This window comes from Calidris pugnax, unplaced genomic scaffold (assembly GCF_001431845.1).
Source record: "Calidris pugnax isolate Ruff unplaced genomic scaffold, ASM143184v1 scaffold92, whole genome shotgun sequence".
NCBI lineage: Eukaryota > Metazoa > Chordata > Aves > Charadriiformes > Scolopacidae > Calidris > Calidris pugnax.
This window is the reverse complement of record NW_015090823.1, coordinates 116,399-132,335: the sequence shown is the minus strand read 5'-3', so window position 1 is coordinate 132,335 and position 15,937 is coordinate 116,399. Positions and strand designations below refer to the sequence as shown.

The window sequence follows — 15,937 nt, the reverse complement described above, 5'->3', positions numbered from 1 at the left end:
GTCCCCCGGCCCGCGGCTGCGCCGGCCGCTCCCCGCCTGCGCCGGGAGGGTTTGGCTCGTTGCGACATAGGCAGGGATGCGTGTCCGCCAGCTGCCTTGAGCGGGGAGCTTTCCCGTCCGACTGCCCAGCGGGCGCTAGCCCTGCCCTGGGGAGCATCCTCTGCCTTCAGTGGCGGCACCCCTACGTTCCCGGTCGCCAAGGGGACACGCTGATAGCCCGGGTGCGTTTAACTCGGCCGTGAGAAACCCTCCTGTTCTCTCTGCTGTATTTCTGCCTCGGGTCTAGGAATTTTAAATGCTGTCCTAGCTAACAGAACCACTCCTGTCAGTGGTAATTGCTAGCCTGGCTGAGTTTCCAGCCAACACTGGGTTGCCTTACTCTTCCTCCGCAGAGGCTCTTTTGATTATTAGTCTGTCCTCCTGGTTTTGTGCCTAGATTCTATGGCAGCTCAAGGTTGGACCAGCGGTATTTTTGGATGGAGTATGCAAGCTAGGTAGTCTAGTCTTGTTCAAGGGCAAAAATAGCCAATCTGGGAGAAGTTTCTGCCTGACTTAATAAGTTGGTAAATTCAGCAAAAAGCCTGAACACTGTCACTCATTAAACGTTCATGTTACTCCAACATATAGCAAGTAGTGTTATTATGCCTATAAATACATTTTTTATTCTGCCATACTGTTTTCTGAAGTAGGACTTTTTGTGGGAGTGGGTTGGAAGGCTCAGCTGCCAGCTGTGGACTTAGAGATGTATTTCTTTTCATGAATTCTTTATTTCTCAGTGTAATGGACTCGTTCCTTGTCTTGCATTACCAAAGCTCACTGAAGTCAGCAGACTTTGAGGCAGATCCCATGTAGGCAATGAAGAGAGAAGGGGAAAATAGGAGGAACCCTTTCTAATTATATCCATTTATCCTCTGTTACCTAAGCTACAGTTTGGAACCTAACTAGCAGTAAAGTCTTGACAGTAATCAATTACAATAAATTTTTCCCTAGCTGAAAGCAATGGCAAATTCGACTGATAAGACACATTTTCTGCCAGTTAATGGGGAAAAAAAATACATGTGTATCAAAAAAGAACGTGAATGAAGTTTGCGGCGCTATTTCTAGACAGTTGCTGCAGTTTTTTAATAACAATGTGTCGTCTGTGTTTTTCTTATGTCTTTCACAATAGCTGTGGACATATCCCTCAGAAAAGGTAAGGGGTTTTGCCATTTTCAAGCCTGCATGAGTGTTATCAAGAGAAACACAGGTTGTGCCTACACATGCATTTTAAATACTGCTTTTGCAGTGTTAACGGCCAGATTTAATTTTTGTGTAAGATGTTAGCAGACTCTATGATAATGCATGCTTAACTGTTCAAAAATCTTAGTATGAAAGGTGCTTAAATCCCCACTTTTAGGTTGGCCATGCAGGAACATCTAAGGATAAAGAAAAGCCAGCATATATCCCATAGAGGGATTTTTAATGATCTGTCTTTATATCCCATTTGTTCTGAGTACATTACAAATGTTGCTGAATGATTAGCTTCTGTAAGGAGATGTAGGTTAGCAGATTGTGTCTGCCCTGTGTTTGGAAAGAAATATTTACTGAGTAAAACAAAACTGTTTGTTTCCACAGTCTAAATATTGGGACTATTCTGCTGAGAAACGTGCAAGTGCATAATTTTAGATTATGTATCTTTTCACTTTGATCTTCACTTTCCTTGTAATCAAAATAAGCCATGCTGCTTCATGCATGAGAAAGTCCTTGGCTTATGATAGTCTGAAAACAGACATTGTTTACTTCCTGGGCAGTCAGTAACATAACAGCACAGAGCAATGCTTACAATTGGACTGTGTGAACACATCGTGATACACTGCAGTATATTCTCCATGAAACTATTACATATACCCCAGAAGAGAAATGGTTGTTTTCTCTGCTTGTGTAAGGGGATTTCTCATTTTATCCATTTAAATTCCTTAAAAAGAAAAAAAAGCCGCCTTGAACCCTTGTAATGAAGCCCTTTTTTTCAAAGGTTGCAAGTGTCAGCTTGCTCTCTGGCACAGCATTGCTTCTTTGTAAGGAACTCCTAGGGTCTTCTAATTGCGGAAGATTGATGAGGGAGCTGAGCAGTGCAGGACATAGAAGAACAGTGCCATGCAGATCAGCCAAAACTCTTCATGCATTAAGAAAAGTTTGGAGATGCTATTTGCCATTCCAGTAATATAAGAGGCTTTTTACCTGTGTTGTATTTTCCATATAAACTATCGTACAGTGCAAAACTCAACCAGATGGAAGTATTAGCATTCACTTTTGATATCAACAGGCATAGTTTCTGTAACAAGTTTCTTCCCATTTCTGCAGGACAGACAGTTTGCCGGAGCGGAACACAGCGACCATGCTACAAAATAGTTTATTTTCATGATGCTTCACGCAGGATCAGCTATGAAGAAGCACAGCTTGCCTGTAGAGCTGATGGCGGACATCTAGTCAGTATTGAAACAGAAGCAGAGCAAAGACTGATTGAGAAATTTATTGAGAGTCTCTTAGCTTCTGATGGAGATTTTTGGATTGGGCTTAGGAGGAAAAAGGAGGAGGTAAACAATAGTACAGAGTGTCAGAACCTCTACTTCTGGTCAGATGGCAGCTCATCCAAGTTTCGGTAGGTATCTGCGAGTGAGACTGGGAAGCAACCTGGTCTGGCATTGTCACCTGCCTTTAGCAATCAGAAAGGATAAGCTTGATAGAATCAAAGAAAGTTGTCCCAGTGATCCTTCTGCAGTCAGTGAAGAGTGGTAGTATCTCCAGAGAGCAATTCGTCCCATCCAGATGTAAGGGATAGAAAACTTGCCGTCTAGAGACCTTGCTCTGTCTCTGTTGCTCTGTATAACACATCCAGAGTGTCTAGATAGATTGAATGTCTAGATAGATTGATAATTTTTGATTTCTGAAATGGGGTGAAGGAACAAGCGTTCTGGACTTAATCTCTGATTAGGTGTGTACAAAATGCATGTTTTGATCTGAAGGTTCCTGCACTTCAGATCCTCTGAAGTTTTGCCCCCAATGTCCTGAGCAATAGGCTCTTCTCCTTCTACTTGCCAAGGGAATAGTGTTTTTTTGCTGTGAGACAGTAAAATTGGAGACCTGCAGTATTTATTGTAGGCATGAAAAATTAAAATTTTTTCAAGACTTATTAGATTTCTGCCTCCTTGTCTTAAGGCAAATGGAACCACAGCATTATATTGCCAAATATAAAGGTAACAACTTTTACAAACAATACAAGTTTGCTAGAGTTGTTTTCACTACTTTCACATTTTTGTTCAGCATAGACCCAAAGTGTGTTTAGCCTCAGAAGTTCTGCTAACTTATGATTTCATTTCAGTCATGATTCATGGTGGGGTGGACACATGACAGGGACGGGGACTAGGAGAGGAAGGAAGCAAGAGAGGAATACAGCATTGTAATGATTGAAAAATTACGGCTTTAACATGTGTCAGTTCTTTCCCATGTTGAATACCTTGGTATATCTGTAATTCTTTATATTGTATGGCTGAGCTTTCAGAAAGTGCTTGGTGTGCAGAACATTGCTTGTTCCAAAATTAGTGGGTATTGAACGTTTTTCAAAATCAGGACACAGTCTTAGAAGTGTTTCTCTGAGATGCATAAAATGCCCCTTCAGTAGTGATTGTATTATAGAGTGGTAGATAGTGAAGCCTACTTCCTGAGTGCCACTTGGAAAGGCCTATACAGTTCTACAGTGGTGAAATTTATTATTAAAAAAATAATAATTATCTGCGAGAGGTTTTTTTCATGTTAGTGTTTTTCTAGACAGAGGAAAACAGATCCTGCTTTAGCTTTTTAATTTTCTTATTAAATAGTTGTCAAAATTTTGGAGGCATTGGGTACTGAGGCTGGAGAGCAAAAATAATTTTGTTAGACGATTTTGCGCAAGTCTAAAATTATGGAGAGAATGTCAAAGTTCTCCTGAGCTTTTTCTTTGCCTCGCAGAGGAGTTTCAAGCAGTGAGGTACACAGCCCTTCACTCCCTAACATTTGTTGAACACCTTGCTTGCTGAGTTTTCTCTGAAAATTAAGAATTCCAAAGGGAGAATATATACTGTAAATAATTGTATTGGTATTGTTCCTACTTTTACACAGTGGAAGTTAAAGTTACATCCTTTAACAGGATGAGTTTCAATAAGACCAAGTGCCGGGTCCTGCACTTGGGTCACAACAACCCCATGCAGCGCTACAGCTTGGGGAAGAATGGCTGGAGAGCTGCCTGATAGAAAAGGAGCTGGGGGTGTTGGTCGCCTATCAGCTGAACAGGAGCCAGCAGTGTGCCCAGGTGGCCACGAAGGCCAACAGCATCCTGGCCTGTGTCGGGAACAGCATGGTGAGTAGGACCCGAGAGGTGATCATCCCCCTGCACTGGGCACTGGTGAGGCTTCACCTCGAGTACTGTGTCCAGTTTTGGGCCCCTCACCACAAAAAAGACATTGAGGTGCTGGAGCAGGTCCAGAGAAGGGCAACAAAGCTGGTGAGGGGTCTGGGAGAAAGTCTTATGAGGAGAGGCTGAGGGAGCTGGGGTTGTTCAGTCTGAAGAAGAGGAGGCTGAGGGGAGACCTTATCGCGCTCTATAACTACCTGAAGGGGGGTGTAGAGAAGCAGGGGTCGGTCTTGTCTCCCAAGTCACAGGAGATAGGACAAGGGGAAATGGCCTCAAGTTGCACCAGGGGAGGCTTAGATTGGATATTAGGAAAAATTTCTTCATGGAAAGGGTTATCCAGCATTGAAACAGGCTGCCCAGGGAAGTGGTTGAGGCACCATCCCTGGAGGTGTTCAAAAGGCAGGTTGACATGGTCCTCAGGAATATGGTTTAGTGATTTTTTTATTGCTTATTTATTTTTTTGTCAGAGTTAGGTTGATGGTTGGACTAGATATCTTTAAGGTCCCTTCCAACCTAGATGATTCTATGAAACAGGGAGCTGAGGGTGGGGTGGAGTGTGTTGAGCTGTATTCTCTTTGATTCTGCCCTCTGTGGTGCCATGTACGCTGTATTCCCATCTGAGCTTTGCAGTACCATGAAAAGTGACATCAAGTCTTACATGACATGTTTGTTGTATTTTCTTAGGAACTGGTATGTAGATGAGCCATCCTGTGGGAGTGAAATCTGTGTTGTGATGTACCACCAGCCATCTGCCCCACCAGGTGTTGGAGGTCCCTACATGTTTCAATGGAATGATGACAGATGCAACATGAAAAATAACTTCATTTGCAAATATTCTCTTGGTAATGAGTCATTCTGTCACTTTAAAAATCACCCTGTTCCCAGTCCCCAGGAGGAAGTATGAGGAGATTGCAGTAGCAGATAGGGAAACCTTTTCTTACCTTCACTGGAAGGATCTGGTGGGATACCGATATCTTTAAGTTTATGCAAGTCCTGGGGAAAACAATTTCAGTATCTAATATCTGTAGCTACTTGCCTTCTGGCTTATATGAATTCTCAGAGGATTTTTATAAAGTATTTGAGATCTCAAATGGGGTCCGAGGGAGACAGCACACTAAAGAAAGGTGCTTATGTTACCTTATCGCGCTCTATAACTACCTGAAGGGGGGTGTAGAGAAGCAGGGGTCGGTCTTGTCTCCCAAGTCACAGGAGATAGGACAAGGGGAAATGGCCTCAAGTTGCACCAGGGGAGGCTTAGATTGGATATTAGGAAAAATTTCTTCATGGAAAGGGTTATCCAGCATTGAAACAGGCTGCCCAGGGAAGTGGTTGAGGCACCATCCCTGGAGGTGTTCAAAAGGCAGGTTGACATGGTCCTCAGGAATATGGTTTAGTGATTTTTTTATTGCTTATTTATTTTTTTGTCAGAGTTAGGTTGATGGTTGGACTAGATATCTTTAAGGTCCCTTCCAACCTAGATGATTCTATGAAACAGGGAGCTGAGGGTGGGGTGGAGTGTGTTGAGCTGTATTCTCTTTGATTCTGCCCTCTGTGGTGCCATGTACGCTGTATTCCCATCTGAGCTTTGCAGTACCATGAAAAGTGACATCAAGTCTTACATGACATGTTTGTTGTATTTTCTTAGGAACTGGTATGTAGATGAGCCATCCTGTGGGAGTGAAATCTGTGTTGTGATGTACCACCAGCCATCTGCCCCACCAGGTGTTGGAGGTCCCTACATGTTTCAATGGAATGATGACAGATGCAACATGAAAAATAACTTCATTTGCAAATATTCTCTTGGTAATGAGTCATTCTGTCACTTTAAAAATCACCCTGTTCCCAGTCCCCAGGAGGAAGTATGAGGAGATTGCAGTAGCAGATAGGGAAACCTTTTCTTACCTTCACTGGAAGGATCTGGTGGGATACCGATATCTTTAAGTTTATGCAAGTCCTGGGGAAAACAATTTCAGTATCTAATATCTGTAGCTACTTGCCTTCTGGCTTATATGAATTCTCAGAGGATTTTTATAAAGTATTTGAGATCTCAAATGGGGTCCGAGGGAGACAGCACACTAAAGAAAGGTGCTTATGTTATTAGATTATATTCAGTACACTTGGTCTCCCTACTCAAGCTTATGAGGAAATTGTGCGTATCTTTTTTTTCTTCTAGAGAAGCCAACAAATGCTCCAATAGAGAAGTCTCAAAAAGGTAAGCTACAGATATTTGTTTGGGGCCTTTTTTAGTTATATGCTAACTTTCAGTAGAAATACGCTGTTACATTAATTGTTAAGGGCAATCACAGACTGAAAACTTACCAGTCAAGAAACTTCCCTGCAGTTTGCACTGTCCTTGTGCTATTCCATAATCCATTCTGCAGGAACACACTCTTGATGTGGCTGATGCAGTATATGGGACTGCTGGTCATGCTGCAGAAGTTGAAGCAAAAGAGTACCAATACACCTTACACATCTTTGCAGCTGGCAGTCTCTTCAATCTGCCTCACTCACACTTTTTATGATTCTCAAACTCTTTCAAATAACACCTGCAATATTAATTAAGCTGCTTCTTTCCAGATGTTGTAACAGAGCCCTTGAGCCCAGTATTCCCAGGAGAACGCCATAATAAAGATGCTAATGTAACAGTTGTAGAAGCCAAAGGTATGTTGTGCATTCAACAGCTGGCCTGTTCTCTCTGCAGGCACAGTTTTCTCACATGTGGCTCCAAACAGTCAACATTTCAGTTTGAAGTGTTTGACTCTAAATGTAGAAGACTGAATTTAGACAACTGTGTCTGGAAAAAAAACCCAAAAAACACACCTTCCCTCATCTTTTCCAGTACAAACCTAAACTGATTGCTTTGGCTCCCAAAATGTTCTAAATCTAAAGCTGTGCAAAGTATTTTGTGTCTGTTAAAGGTACTTTTAATTTATTGAATCACTTTCGAATGTTTAAATTGTTAATGTTCTATTAGTAAGTCTATTATTAACTGTGAGATATTTGCAATTTCTTGTTACCACACTGATTTCCCCCCTACAAATTCAGGGATCATAGACGACATTTTGCTTTATGAAATCTTTTGGCTGGGGTTCCTAAGCCTTTAAAAGACAGCCTATCTCATTAACTTGCACTACCATTGCTGCCTTACAGTTAGGCAGTCAGACTTACTTGTTCCTCATCTTGAAGATTGGAGCTTATTTTATTTTAACCTGCTTAACTAGATGATAGGTCTCTGTTAGTCTTGCTGCCTTAGAGGAGAAGTAGATACTGCTAGATTATGAACAAGACTAGAAGCCCATTGAGGTGTGATGCTGCTGCCTTTTGCAACTGTTATTTTTTCTATGTGCATGTCAAATGCAACTGGGAGTGAATAAAAGCTGTAATCTATTTTTTACTCCTAGAACCTGTTCAGGGTCTTGCCTACATCCTTATTCCCAGCATTCCTGTGCTGCTTCTCCTGATTGTCATTATAGCCATCTTCTGTTTTTGGCTTTTTGTGAAGAGGTAAGTGACAATTTTCGTGTAACAAGTGAACCTGTGATATCTTGTCCTGGCGATCATTTTACAGCTAGCTTCAGGATCCTGTAAGCCCTGGAGAAAACTGCTTTCAGCCAAATAAATGTTTAAAAAGTGGCATGGCTGCTCCAGGCTGAGTTACTTGTGAAGTAGAATTTTACTTTATTATGTTCACAGATGTGTAAGTAAGATAAGATAGTGTAAAACACTAACTAAGTAAGATAGTGTAAAGCAAGATGATGTTTTTGAAGTGTTAGCACTTAAGTTTTCTTATTAAAGATCTGAATTGTCAGAAGAGCTCCTTCAAAAGGGAAAAACATAGTAATAGAAATAAAAGAATATCTATTTGGAGCAAATAACTTTTACCAATTTCCTCTCCTTGCTTTCCCTGTGTGCATAGTACCTCTGGTGGGAATGCTAGCTGTGGTTTTGGGAGTGTCAGTGTTGAGTTCTGCTGCCTCAGCATCTCAGCTGGCAGCAGGGTGCAAGGGTCCTGCCATGAGACTACCCCAGGTGTGCAGCCTGCTGTCACACACCTGGAACAGCAAGTAATAACAAATATCCTGAGTCCAGGCTCTGAGTGTCAGCTTTCTTCCAGGGTCATAATTAAATTACTGTAAGAGAGGTGTGATATTGTTTTGTATTTGCCTCTGTAAAAAAGCATATTATGACTTGCCCTCTTTTCTCCATCCCTAAGGAGACAGGAGCAAGTAGATGCAAGCCCAAAGGAGGAAGACGCATGGCTGTCTAACCCCAGGAGGAACAGTCCAAATCTGGATATTTACAAAGTAATCAAGAAGCAATCAGAAGCAGATCTGGCTGGAACCAGGCCTGACACTAAGAATTCTTCCTTCCGTACACAGGAAGATAAGGTGCTTGACAACCTCTCCAGGGATTATGATGACGCAGCAATGAATACATCAACGAGTGGCTTTGTGACATTGGCCAGTACTGAAAGTGGCTTTGTGACCAATGATATCTATGAGCTGTGTGGAGATCGTGTGGGGAGGAGCAAGGAATCAGCCTGGGTGGAGAATGAGATTTATGGATACTAAGGAAATGGACAAAAAAAGCCTGGAATGTGGGTGACAAAGTGAATATCAATGCAAGTTAAGCTGCCCTCCCTATGCACTTGTTTTAATAATAGTATATGTGATGTTTATCCTGGTTTTGTGTTGTCCCTATATTCTTCTCTTTTTTGAAAGAATATGGGTTTTTAAAGATCCAAACAGAAAAGAATGTTTGTCTTTTGCTTTGCATCGAGCCTCCTTTTGCCTGATTCTTTTTTGTACTCCAAAGATATGTCTTTGAAACTAAAGGACAGTCCAAACTCCCTGTCTATTTAACTTACCTACGCATCTTCAGAGGTGCTGAAAATCAGAAGTCAGTCACTGCTCATGCTTGGTTTCTCATAGGTGTCCCCAAGAAAGCTGCAGTGGTTGTAGGTTGGTCGTTGTTTCCATGTCAGCCCATATCCCAGCTGTCTTGGCCACCCTCATCTGCCTGTGACACTGACAGACACTTCACAAGGAGAGTAGTGTGATTTCTGCTTCTTTCCCTCCCTCCTCATTCTTACTGCCAAGACAAGGTATGTGAGTCACAGCACGTAACTGTGTGTTACTTATGCCATTGGGTTGGTTTTTAAAAGATCCCCGTAAGTCCTTTGGTGTCATAAGGCTGTGTTCCCTCACCTTCTGGCAAAAGGAATTGCAAAGCAAGGAACAAGGGACTTCACAGCAATGCTAAAGGAAGGAAACGGGGTACTGCAAAGCATTCTGATTGATCTCAGGAATTACAGCAGCCTGGTTAGCTGTCCAGAGATGTGCTAATTTGGCTTAAATGACAAACAGAGTACCAATTCTGTTCTTGTAGAAGGAATCGCCAGTTGTACTTTCATTCTAGATCTTTTTCCTCTTTGGGCCTGTGATGTGTACTGAATTCCATGAAGACTGACATCCTGATGTTCATCTTCATAGAGATGGAATTTATGGAAAGGTAGGTAAACATAAAGAGTTGGATTAAAAACAGCATTTTGATAAGTAAACTAAGGTATCATGCTAATTAGCTATAATAAATTATTTACAGGGACTTCACATATTTCAATACATAGATTAAATAAGTATTAAGGTGAGGTACTGAGGATAGTTAGTTTATGGAATTTCCTCTCTGACAGTGGAAGGAATGATGTCTGCTTTTACCATAGATTTTAAAGCTTCTTTCTGAAGTCAGTATTAGTACCTCCCATTCTCCTGCACCTTTGGAGGAGTAGAAATGTTATAGGATAGAATGATAGAAATGATGTGCAGGATATAGCAACTGCCACACAATTAAATAGAAATTCAGGTGAAATGAGAATTTTCCTATTAGATATGAGGAACAAGCAAGAATATGAAGCAACAGCATTTACCTCAGAGTTAACGGTTTGTAGTTCACTGCTTGACTTCTAAGGGAAAATGACGAGATGATCCTGCACACCAAGGGTTTTTTCAAATCATCATCTTTGTTTCTCTGTTATTTGCAACACATTTGCACTAAGAATGCAGAAAGGCAAGTAAATAAGAAGTTGGGTGCCTAGCTTTTTCTTTAGGCTGTGCTTTCCTAGTTGTGGTTTAGTGAAGAGATACCGAGAGTTATCACAGCAAGTTGAATACCACACAGCTTTACTTGGAATCAGGAAGGTAAAGAATTTGCTCATCACCATGGATTCTTAACTAATTAGTTGTATTTGATTTTTAACTCATCACATGGACAAGTTTTCATCTTCCATGCATTAGACAGATGATATTCCAGTATCTCGCATATAAGCTTGTAATTTCTTATGCTACATAGTACAGAAAGCATCACTGTATATGTTTGTCGAGAAGAAATACAGCAAAGGGGACTCAGGAGTAGTGCTTACAACCTGAGATAGCGGTTAACTAGCTTTTTGCTAGGGCTTTCTGATAAGTATCTTGTTCATGAGACATGATCGGATCAATGTTTGTCTCACAGTTGTAAGGACTTAACGACCTTCATATGAGCTTAGAGCAAAGTCCTGTGGCAAGGTCTCTGACTGCCACGTTTGCCAGTGCAGCTAAGTGTAACAGGAGTTTGGATGAAAACTGAGATGCCCTGTGCTGCTGGATGTGGGCTTGCTTTAGCTGAATTCCATTGTAAAACTTACTTTGCAGGAAGTTGGAGATACTTGCAATTCCCAAGGCTTTTGGAAAGGAATAGGAAGGGAAGTCTGATTTATCAAATAAGCACATAATCTGGTTGCATAAAGGACTGCTTTCTGTAAAATGTTTGATGTTAGTACTGAGGTCTGCTAAACAAAAAATGCATTTACAGTTATAACATTTCCCCCACCAAAATGAACAGGTACAATCCATTCCTGTGCTCCCCAGCTCCTTCAGGCTATGGATGGACAACACACATTGTTTTGCGTTTTCTGCTTTTCAAAGAACTTTGTCCTTACCTGAACACATTGGTGCTAAATAGACATGTGGAGTCTGAAGCACAAGTTCTGCAGCAAGTGGTGGATTCTAAGGCACATTTAGTGGCCATGAAGTACTGATAGCAGCAGTGTAGCCTCTGGATTTTTGTCAGTACGGAGCTAGTCTGAGTTTCTTAAGTGAATTGAGTCCAGCTGTTAATACTGAAGTCATGAATATGCTTAGAAGTTTGCATTCAGAGCTGTACAGCTTCTTTCTTGGGATCTTTGCATGTTCATAGCTGTGTATGTGTGGAAAACCCTGCAAAATTAGCCCATTAAGATTTATCTGTCCTGTCTAATGTGTTATCTCCGCTGTTTCGTACATTGGTTTATGTATGGTTTATGTTTTTCATACATTGGTCTCAAGGCTAATATGTTCAGCTTTGAGAAAACCAGCACATTTTGCTTTGTCTGCACTTACTCTGTTTTCAATTATGAGCTGTTCCTTAAAGCTGGAGTTTTATTTGATTATATCCCATTGGACTGAGGAAGAAGTGGGAGTGCCAGACAGAGAACCAAGTATGTTGAATGTTCAGAAGCTGGACATCTGCACTGAAGAAAAGAAAGCATTTAGGACATTTTCATGTATGTGGGGCCGTGTGGATTCAGCTCTGTTTTCTGCCTCAGTCTGTTCTTAACTACCAAGTGTCTCAGTCCCATGAGAAAAACAGAAATAACAGCATTTCACAGGCTTCCGGGGATGCTTGGAATCTAAAAGTGAGTGACTCTGAGGTGCTTTTGAGACTCTAATAATGAGGCCTTATAATTGACAAAATTTTAATTTTATTGTCCAGCAGATCTGTGCAGTGATTTTGAAGCATGTCTAGACTAAGTCATTATGTACAAAAAATTATTTGATTAAAGATATGGTTTGGTTGAGCAGCTCTGGTATCTGGCCCTGTGTATGCTGAGTAATCTTTTTTTTACTTACTCTGTTAGGTCATGTTCAACCTTTTCACAAGCCAAATAAAAATAGTAAATGCCTGTTTATCTATCTGTCTATGTATAAAAAAAAACCCCACAACACCCCAAGTTGTGCCATTCTGTATGGGTTGCAGTTATAACTTTTCAACAAAGCTCTTTTCTGTAGATCTCAGTCAAGCACAGGACTTCTGAATATAGGAATACTTACTGTCATAAGACAAGAACTACTGGTCACTGAAGTTGGTCATCAGTGTTATGATTTAAACATGGGAATTTTTTAAGCTTTGTAGCCCTACCTAGACATCTTAAGTCCTTAGTTCAGATTTACTTGTGGTCTTAAGCCATCTTGAAGATTGCCACGTAACTCCTAGGAATTTCTTAGCCAAACACCCCTATTTAATAGCCTGCAGTATTGTGGCAAGGAAAGATTTCTGTTCATCTCCTGTCCCTGGTTGAATGCTTTCATTAATAGTATTTCCTTTGTTTAGAATATCTTGTGTACACTGTGATGGACAGAAATGTGATGTGGTAGTGAAGTGCCAGTCTTCTGCTGGATGAGTTTTGCCTGAAGGCATACAAGATGTAATGCAGACCTAAAAGAAAGGTGCAGGTTGAGGCAATCTTGACATTGAAATGCTTACTGAAGCCAGAACTCTTCAGAGTACATTGTTAAAATCATAAAGAATTATATCTACTTCATCTGGCTTTACTGTAGAAAGTTCCAGGGGTTTGCTAAACTCCAGGTTTTGGATCCATCTGGGTTTTGTATTTGTTTTTTTTTTCTTATTTGATCTGAGACCAGGTAATGGAGGGAAAATGACCAAGCAAATGAAGCATGCCAAACAGGAACACAAATATTACTCATCTGTTGCTCTGCAGGTGAGTATTTCTGGCTCCAGGAGAGCAACGTTTTGCTGCTAAACAAGTCTGTCTATGAAGAATCTGAAATGAATTTAGCTCTTGACCGTGTTCCCTAAATGTTTGCTCTTCTCCATTGCATGGAAATTAATAAATAGGAAAAGGAAGCAAAGCCAATTTGCATAAGCCATCAGGAAACAAGGATGTGCCAAAGGCTTTGGCAGGTGGTGCTTTATGTGGGACTGAAACAACAGAAACGAGTACACGACGTGGCCATGAGTGTGCTCTGCCAATGTAAACATGCAGGAAGACGTTTCTGGATCTGTGCGCTATGGCTGTCTATGGCAAACATGGAAATATTTCAGTCGGGTGCCACAGCTGCCTCTCTTCCTGAATGCTATAGGTGAGGTCGATGTGCTCGATGGCTCTGTCCTGCATATCTGCGGTATCACAGAGTGTCTGCCACTCTCGCACTGCTCCTCCAGCAGGCAGTGCTGCAAGATGAAGCCCTGAAAGAAGTAATCCCTTAAATAAAAAAAAAAAAAAAGTTTTCTACCTGTTTTGAAAATGACACCCAGTTAGCAACCATTTCTCCTGAAAAGCGAAATCCTGGTATAGGAGAGTAGTCATTGCTGGGCGCTTGCAATGTCTGGGGTTTCTAAGGCAGTAATTAATCTTTTATTAAACAATTGTGTATCTATCCACTTTTACTCTTGCATTCTTGGTCTCTTCTCTTTTTTTTGGCAGGCACTAAGCAGCTTTTAGGCATTGAAAAACAGGAAATGAGAGGGAAAAGCTCAAGCCAGATGTTGGAGCTTAGGTGTCTAAACATATAAAGCCATATTTTGGCAACTAACTGTGTGCCCTGGTCAGCTGCGTATGGTCAGCATCTCTGGAAGTTATTAGAAGGCGAGGTAATTTTACAATCTCTTTGACACCTCCGTTCAGTAGAGCATCGTAGCTGCAGTAGTATGTACGGGAACATTGACCACAAGAGGGCACGTGTGCTCTACAGTTCGTGTCGCTCAGCCGACGGCTGAAAAATAGCCTGGAAGAGTTCACTTAGCACCAGTGTTTGTGAGAAGCACTTGAATCGCTTTCCTTGAAGCAAAGCAAAAGCCATCAATGGCCCTTAAAGGCTACTGTGCCTTTAACTTTGTGACTGCAGTTCCTCTAGCAGCGGTATTTTTGTAACCTGCACTTTCAGGCCAAAAAGTGACATTGTGATTTGCAACACAAGAAAGTTTCTGTGAAAGTTTTCTATTGCAAACATAAAATCTGACTTAATAATTGATTTTGCACCAGTCTGGTGAGGTTTTCCATGGAAGAAAGTATGCAAGAAGCAAGTAAATATTTTATTACTAAAAATTTTATTTATAGTAAAGTGACTGAGAATTAATATTAGGTAATATTTTGCACAATGTAGAAAAAGTTACTTTCAACGCACCAAGCTTGCATCATGCTAGCATTATTGTTTGGTCAGTGTTTCAGATTTCTGAAAAAAATGAAGCATCCTACAGAGCGAAACAGGAGTGAAATTTCACAAGTAGCAGCTCAGGATGACACCCTTTTCAAGTAGGATTATGGTAAGCTTGCTCATGTATCTATCAATCATTTAAAAGGGTGGTTGTCTGACTAACTCAAGTCATCAGTTAGTCATTGCCAGAACTTCTTAAGGGGATAAATAGAACAGTAACAGCACGGTTATTATCCATAGCAGTCTGAGGCAGCAGCGTCATCTCAAAATGTCATTCCTTAGAGGAATCTCATGAACTGCAAGTGCGGTGAAGAGCAAGCATTAACTTTTCACGGAGGTCTTCAGTGCCCTTTGCAGAACAGTCATTGCTGTTTGACAGGTAACAAATTTAACCAACTTTCCACAAGTATGAGGCAGTTCTATGTGTAAGACATATTGAAAGGGAAAGCAAGAGGCAGAAGTTTGTTTCTTGCATTCTTCTGCTCGTTTTTGCGGCCTCACTCTGTTTTGAGCTGTGTTTGCATCCACTGCACACTGTGCTCATAGAAGGTCTGTGACTGTTGCTGAACGTGCAGCTGATTCAACAGACACGTGTGCTCTTGTACCATCAGCTTTTGGACGTGCCTCGTTTAGTCAGTGCAACTGAGCAAAGCCTCCAGGGGTGATCCTGGTATCCAACTGTCAGGAGGTACCAGTCCTCCAGCGTGAGCTGAGTCAGGGGAGAGGGGGCGGTCAGAGAGGGGCAGGCATGAACCGGGAGGACAAAGATTGCTGCAGAAGTGAAATGAGCATGGCTTTTTTTAAAATGCAAGCAAGCTAATGTGTAAGTGCAAACGTAAAGCAGACTAGGCACTGGAAAGGAAATTTAGCATAAAAGCCCGTCGCTTTCTACCCTTTTTATGCCAAAGGGCCTAACATAGCTTCCAAATCTGTCTTTCCTAGGTGTGTAGGGAATGGAATGGAATGGAATAGAACAGGAATAGTTCGGTTGGATGGGAACAACGGCCTAGTCCAACAGCCCGACCACTTCAGGGTTAAAGGTAAGGGCATAAGGGCATTGTCCAACGGCCTCTTGAGCACCGGCAGGTGTGGGGCAGCGACCACCGCTCTGCGCGCGGGTGCGAGGCCCGACAGACCCGGGAGCGGGAGCCCTGCCCCGGCCGCGGCGCAGAGGCGGAGCGGCAGACACCCACAGCCGCACACGCCCGCGGAGGGGCGCGGAGCGGCCCGGCCGTGCCGCGGGGCCCGCAGCGGAGCGGAG

General features: G+C 41.9%; 1 protein-coding gene across 6 annotated transcripts; it reads left to right on the top strand.

The window, feature by feature from the left end:
- Window positions 1-93: 93 nt before the first annotated feature.
- On the top strand, window positions 94-12,299 carry LAYN (layilin). 6 transcript variants are annotated; one of them, XR_001411735.1, is made up of 8 exons: window positions 100-2,638; window positions 5,111-5,268; window positions 6,600-6,638; window positions 7,004-7,087; window positions 7,828-7,930; window positions 8,640-9,530; window positions 9,845-9,937; window positions 11,303-12,299. XR_001411735.1 is itself a non-coding variant. In XM_014939990.1 (7 exons), the coding sequence occupies exons 1-7, from the start codon at window positions 2,268-2,270 to the stop codon at window positions 8,995-8,997; spliced, it is 1,038 nt and encodes a 345-aa protein (XP_014795476.1). In that variant the 5' UTR covers window positions 94-2,267; the 3' UTR covers window positions 8,998-12,299. The 6 variants fall into 6 exon arrangements, 3 of the variants coding, with proteins under 3 accessions (XP_014795476.1, XP_014795475.1, XP_014795474.1); XM_014939990.1 differs by having other exon boundaries at window positions 94-2,638; window positions 8,640-8,730; window positions 8,806-12,299; XM_014939989.1 differs by having other exon boundaries at window positions 99-1,192; window positions 2,341-2,638; window positions 8,640-12,299.
- The last annotated feature ends 3,638 nt before the right edge of the window (window positions 12,300-15,937 follow it).